Source organism: Mirounga leonina, unplaced genomic scaffold (genome assembly GCF_011800145.1).
Source record: "Mirounga leonina isolate KUSES-001 unplaced genomic scaffold, KU_Mleo_1.0 Mir_101608, whole genome shotgun sequence".
Classification (NCBI taxonomy): Eukaryota; Metazoa; Chordata; class Mammalia; order Carnivora; family Phocidae; genus Mirounga; species Mirounga leonina.
The window spans coordinates 4,750,962-4,757,960 of NW_023270163.1; the positions used below are offsets into that span (position 1 = coordinate 4,750,962).

The 6,999-nt window shown below is 36.5% G+C and overlaps 1 protein-coding gene across 14 annotated transcripts in view; it reads left to right on the forward strand.

The window, feature by feature from the left end:
* FMR1 (FMRP translational regulator 1) overlaps positions 1-6,636 on the forward strand; it is a 38,140-nt gene extending 31,504 nt beyond the window's left edge. For 4 of the 14 annotated variants that reach the window (XM_035001950.1, XM_035001945.1, XM_035001948.1 and 1 more), the window contains 3 exons: positions 1,140-1,247; positions 1,928-2,010; positions 4,181-6,636. In XM_035001950.1, coding sequence (XP_034857841.1) covers positions 1,140-1,247; positions 1,928-2,010; positions 4,181-4,328 — 339 coding nt within the window. In that variant the 3' untranslated portion in view covers positions 4,329-6,636. Of the gene's footprint in view, positions 1-240; positions 1,248-1,927; positions 2,011-4,180 lie in introns of all 14 variants that reach the window. The other 10 variants (XM_035001914.1, XM_035001941.1, XM_035001949.1 and 7 more) reach the window with 7 other exon arrangements.
* The last annotated feature ends 363 nt before the right edge of the window (positions 6,637-6,999 follow it).

Genomic DNA, 6,999 nt, shown 5'->3' on the forward strand with positions numbered 1-6,999 from the left:
TCTTCTGTCAGTGCTTCTTTCTTCTCTCCCAGTACCTTCCACTGAACACTGTCCCCACCTGCCAGTGCCTACTGTCTTTCTTGCTCAACTGTGTATCTACTATGTAACTTGCTAATGATGGTATAAGGTATAATCCATCTCACAAATATTTGCATTTCAAAAAGGAACTCTTTAAGATGGAAAAGCCTTCAAGATCCACAGGAAAGAAGCTATAATGGTGAAGCTATAATTGGTCATTAGCTCCAACAGAGGAAGAGAGAGAGGTAGTAGAGTTGATATTCTGGAGTGGGGGAGAGAGACACCTACTCCTAAGGCCAACCTTGAACCTAACCCCTAACCCCTCTCCCAACAGTCTGTTCTTTTTGCTGTTGAAGTCCCACCTCACCATGGAGCTCTTTTCCCCATCCCCCCTACATCATTAACCCACCCCCTCATGCATAATGAGTTTATCTTAATAATTCCTTTATTAATGATAAATTATTTCAGTGGGAGTGGGAGGGAAGGTTGTGGACCAAGCATCAGGCAAGCATATCCCCTTTCAGCTAAGTTCAATCCCTGATCCCACAAAAGACCCTTCCCTGAGACAGTTGCCATGGTGGCCTTTGCCACCCTCTCAAAGGTGACCAAAATATATATATGCATTCCCTGCTGTCCCTGGGCCAAACCTTGTTAAAAGGAACTCTCTTTATAGAGGTTTGTTTATCAAGGTATTGCATTTAACTGTTGTAGACAACTTTTCCTCCAGAGAGCGCAGATGTTTAAAGGAGCACAGCTGTTTAATGATGTGGCATACTCAGGTTTGAACTTAGATGGCTGATAAAATACCTTTTATTTTTTTTTAATGAGAACCAAAAACGTTTAAAACCAAAATAACCTCAAATATTGTGAAACCCTTCATTTTGAATTTAAGATAATTTGTTTTACAAAATGGAAGGTGATAATACTCTTTGGGCTTATAAATTGGGAAGAGTATTGGATTACCCCTGAAACGTCTCTGGAAGCTTCTGTTAACCTAACTTTTTTTTTAAGTCGGACAACGGTATATAACTTTTAACTCTCGATAGGAACTAATTCTGAAGCATCAAATGCTTCTGAAACAGAATCTGACCACAGAGACGAACTCAGTGATTGGTCATTAGCTCCAACAGAGGAAGAGAGGGAGAACTTTCTACGCAGAGGAGACGGACGACGACGTGGCGGTGGAGGAAGAGGACAGGGAGGAAGAGGACGTGGAGGTGGCTTCAAAGGTACAGAGATGTTCGTTTCTTAATAATTAAAGGTGAATTTTGGGCGCTTGGGTGGCTCAGTTGGTTAAGCAACTGCCTTCAGCTCAGGTTATGATCCCGGAGTCCCGGGATTGAGTCCCACGTCGGGCTCCCTGCTCAGCGAGGAGCCTGCTTCTCCCTCTGACCCTCCGCCCTCTCATGTACTCTCTCTCATTCTCGCTCTCTCAAATAAATAAATAAATCTTTAAAAAAAAATGTGAATTTTAACAGTGGAAGTTCTGTGAAACATCTTGGTGATTCAAGGATGTGTTACTAAAACCCCATTTTTCCTGTTTTATACTGGTCAGCAGAGGAAAGGCTCAGCAGTAATCAACAGAACATTAGCTTTCCCATGGTTTGTGTAGAATATAGGAATAAACACTGATAACTAATTCAGCTGCTTTGGGGATTCTACACATAATGTGATCATTAGCTCAGGTTGACCTGTACCATAGTTGATGCAGAATTATAATGCTTTTGAAATATTTTCTGCTTCTTAGTAGCATGCTGTATTTATAAGTATTAGGTAACTGGAATCACTAGATTGTTGACTATATTTTAGAATCTGTGGTCTAAATAAACTGAGAATGTGGGAATAAAGAACTTCCAATAAGCATGTCAGAATCAGTTAACTGTTGAACCTTTTAAAAATGACCCTATAGGAAACGACGATCACTCCCGAACAGATAATCGACCACGTAATCCAAGAGAGGCTAAAGGAAGAACAGCAGATGGATCCCTCCAGGTAAACTGTGTGCCTCTTTACATCTAAATTATTTGAATTACTATAGTTTGAGACTTACGAGTTTATTTTACTTGATTTTTAAACATGTTCAAAAGTTGCAAAATTGGTACATGCAAAGAAATGTGTTCCTTTCAACATTATAATTGTATGCAATCTTAGTTCCTCATGACAAATATACAAAGAAAATTTCTCTAGAGATTATGCAGTCTTAAGCATTTGTGAAGACTTTGACAGTCCATTAGGATTTCAATACCACATTGGTGGTCCCCCCCAAGTCCCCCAAGAAAAGGGACATCCTGGACTGTATTGAGAGAGAGACCTGAGTAAACCCTGTGGACCCCTCCTCCCCTGAGTTGCAGGGATAGGGTCATCTCTTTGAGTGGAATATAAGGAAAAGAAGATGTCTACTTCATAGGTAACAATCATGATAGACTGGGCCAATGGTGCTCTCAGCTAGTACGTGCTGAATCAGCCAGCTGTTTGTTTAGAACCAGCCTCTATTCTGAGATCCCATTTCAGTTGGTCATCACCTATGCTGAACCCATTGTTAAATAATTTTAAAATTACTCCTGAGCATGTGAGACACCATTGCTAAGTGCTTTGTGTGTGTGTTATCTTATTGAATCTTACAGCAGCCCCCTGAGGTAAGTAGTTTTATTTTTCTATTCTTTAGGTGAGTAAACTGAAGCTTTTAGAAAGATTCAGTCCTTTGTCTGCAGTCACATAGTATACGGTGGAGTGATATTTGAACCCTGGTGTATGATTCCCAGAACCCATATTCTCCTCTGCTTCTTTAACTCTTAATCCTTAATCCAAGTAGTTAGGGTACCTTATTGACCATGGATTGGTTTAGGACCAACACCCAAGATTAGTGAGATGCTTTTTAAGAGCAGAAACTTCATGACAGAATATTTCATAGGATTCATAGTAGTTGCAAGTAAGTGTTAACTATTGGCAGGTTCTTAAGGGAATAGAAAAGACCTTAGATCTAGGTAAAGAGATGAAGAAATGATGTACGTATATGTGCTTTACAGAGATGTAAGGCATTTATCTGCCGGCCTTTTAATTCCCTGCTTAAGGTGACATATTCCAGGAGTTTGGCAATCTGATCGTTATCGGTTAAAAGGATGCATAGTCATATTTATAATTAAAATGGGACATCAAATAAAAAGGTTGTGCTTTCTGTAGGAGAACAGATCCAAGTCAAAGCACTAAACCCTTGACAGCCAAACATTTAGAAGACACACTGAGACCCAGCACTTGAACACACTTTGAAATTAGAGCAAACCATTTTGAGATCTATATAGCTTTTGTACTTCAAGCAGATCAGTATATGTAGTTGTTTTAAGCCCGTTGGTCAATATTATCTTCCTTTTATACAGCATCTGGAATTATTAGCAGTGTTTTAAGTGTTCCGTGTTGACACTTAAACTATTGTATGAATCTTAGGATATTATTTTCTGAATTGCATTCATCTTTACACATGTCTTGGGATTCCAGTCCTTCCACACATTAGTGTTGTTGAATTTCCCTATATCAGTATTATTCTTCAGACAGAGTTCAAGTTGTATGATCATCTGACTTGCCTTACTGAAAATACAAGCTTTAAGAAAGCAACGCTCAAATTTTTCTGCTCTAAGACAGTGGGAGCCTCAGTATAGAGATACTGTGATAGATAATTCAGGTGTAAACTAAAGGCTAGTTATGTAACAAGTGAGTTGAGTTCTTACCCTGTTAAAGGTGGAATAGGAAGGCATCAATATGGGTCCCTCATGGGTTTCACAATCTTTAAGAACAACCCATTCTTTTGAACTCTAGTATTATGGGTATATGTTATCTTGTAATTAGTAATAGTAATTCATTTTAACTATTTGTTTCTCGCTATTTTATTCTGCTTAGAAGAAGACACAGTAGGATTGTGAGTTTTTATCTAACTTTGGATGCAATGAGATGACCAATGTGTTCCAGTTAAAGAAGAAGAGTGTTTTAAAATCATAAACTAAATAAAAAATCCTACCTGACCTTAATTTCTTGCACTTCTTCTATTCTCACTCCCATTTCCCCTTTTAACATGTGGAACTTACACTTCAGGCTTAAAATTTCTTGTCAGGCCAGTTACAGATTACAATAGGATATGGTCTGTGTATATAACAACTATAACTTGTTTTAGATCAGAGTTGACTGCAATAATGAAAGGAGTGTCCACACTAAAACATTACAGAATACCTCCAGTGAAGGTAATCGGCTGCGCACGGGTAAAGATCGTAACCAGAAGAAGGAAAAGCCAGACAGCATGGATGGTCAACAACCACTTGTGAACGGAGTACCCTAAACTGCATAATTCTGAAGTTATATTTCCTAAACCATTTCCATAACTCTTATTCCATATTAGAAAACTTTGTTAGGCCAAAGACAAATAGTAGGCAAGATGGCACAGGGCATGAAATGAATACAAATTGTTAAGAATTTTATTTTTTGGTATTGGCCATAAGCAACAATTTTCAAATTTGCACAAAAAGATACATTGAAATTTTGAAACATTGAGTTTAAGTACACTTTAGCACTTCAGGGCAGGATTTTAGTTTGGTTTATTTTTTGAAGTACTGAGCAGTGATATTTTTTGTTAATTTGGACCATTTTCCTGCATCGGGTGATAACTCGCCGGTACATTTCAGTTTTTCTGAATAAATAGCATTTTTGGTAATTATATTACAATTCTGTTTTCAATCTCCTATAGAAGTCCATGAAATACTATGTCATTTCATGTCCTGTGTCAGTTTATGTTTGGTCCACTTTTCCAGTATTTTAGTGGACCCTGAGATGTGTGTGATGTGACGTTTGTCATTTTCATTAGCAAAAAAAAAAAAAGTTGTATGATCTGTGCCTTTTTTATATCTTGGCAGGTAGGAATATTATATTTGGATGCAGAGTTCAGGGAAGATAAGTTGGAAACACTAAATGTTAAAGATGTAGCAAACCCTGTCAAACATTAGTACTTTATAGAAGAATGCATGCTTTCCATATTTTTTTCCTTACAGAAACATCAGGTTAGGCAGTATAAAGAATAGAACTTGTTTTTGTTTTTGTTTTGTTGCACTGAAGTTTGACAAATAGTGTTATCGAGAGGGATGTGTAATTTTTCTGTAAAGACAGGAGAAGAAATAACTATCTTTTCATTTGAGAGAGGCTAAAATGTTTTCAGCTAGGAACAAATCTTCCTGGTCGAAAGTTAGTAGGATATGCCTGCTCTTTGGCCTGATGACCAATTTTAACTTAGAGTCTTTTTTATTTTGTCCTCCCCAAGTTTTGTGAAGTTTTTCATATTTTAATTTCAAGGGTATTTGGGGGAGATAGAAAGGTCATTTTCATGTGTGCATAATAACCCTGTGAAGTACAGGTACTTTGTCTAAGAAACATTGGAAGCAGGTTAAATGTTTTGTAAGCTTTGAAGTATTAGGTCTAATGTATAAGCGGAATTGGAAAGCAGACTAGAATTGGTTAACACATACTTCTTTTCTTAATTTTTTTTTTCTTTTGTTTTTTGATGTGTTGGGTTTTGGTTCTGTTTTTGAGTCTTTTTTATGAATGAAATTTACTGAGGAAAAATATGTGAAGGACCTTCACTCTTAAGATGTTATATTTTTCTTAAAAAATAACTCCAAGTAGGGGTACCACTGAGTCTGTACAGAGCCGTGCAAACCGAAGTTCTGCCTCTGATGTATTTTGTGAGTTTGTTTCTTTGAATTTTCATTTTACAGTTACTTTTCCTTGCATACAAATAAGCATATAAAAATGGCAACAAACTGCACATGATTTCAAGAATATTAAAAAGTCTTTTAAAAGTATTGCCAAACATTAATGTTGATTTTTAGTTATTTATTCTGGGAATGTATAGTATTTGAAAACAGAAATTGGTACCTTGCACACATCATCTGTAAGCTGTTTGGTTTAAAATACTGTAGATAATTAACCAAGGTAGAATGACCTTGTAATGTAACTGCTCTTGGGCAATATTCTCTGTACATATTAGCGACAACAGATTGGATTTTATGTTGACATTTGTTTGGTTATAGTGCAATATATTTTGTATGCAAGCAGTTTCAATAAAGTTTGATCTTCCTCTGCTAAATTGATGTTGATGCAATCCTTACAAATGATTGCTTTTAAAATTTTAAGATAGGAAAAGAAATCTATAGAAAGTGTTCTGTTACAAAATGTAACTGTTACCACTGGAAGTTTCACATGTCATAGGAAGTTAGCTGTTATCTACCAACTTTCAAGAACTTGATCTTGTTTAATAAGGTGGAAGAAAATCAACAAAATGGTACAAAAGCACATTGTGCCATTACAATATGCACTAAGTATCTTTTTTTACAAAGGCTGAATTCAGCAAGGCGCTAACTTGCTTAAATGTGAATTACTAACTTCTAAAACTGTAATTTGATTCACATGTTTTCAAATGGAGTTGGAGTTGATTCGTATTACAATATTTGTGTGCTAAACGTGTATGTTTTTCAGTTCTAAGTCATGATGTTTTTAAAATCTTATTAAAGTTTCAAAATCTAAAGATTGTTTATCTAGATGTAAATTTTTATTAAAAAGTTGCACTTATGAAAAAGCAAAAAATTAGTCTGACAGATGTTTGCTCCTGTTCTTAAATTTCTAAATATAACAAATATTAGGAGTATCTGGGGAGGGGGGAGTTATTTATCATGCAAAGCGTATATGCCTTGCAAAATAAGGTTTTCTGTGCCCTTAAGGGGCAAAAACATACCTACTGGAAAATGGTTCTCCGTATTCCCAGTTAGAAGATTTCAACACGTTAATTACACAGGGTGCCACCAAAACATATTAAACATATACTCCTGTCTGTGCACACACAAATATACCCTGCCATTTGGAAAATACTAAATGTGTCTATGTAGTTTAAAAAAAACAAGGGCGCCTGGGTGGCTCAGTCAGTTAAGCGTCTGCCTTCCGCTCAGGTCA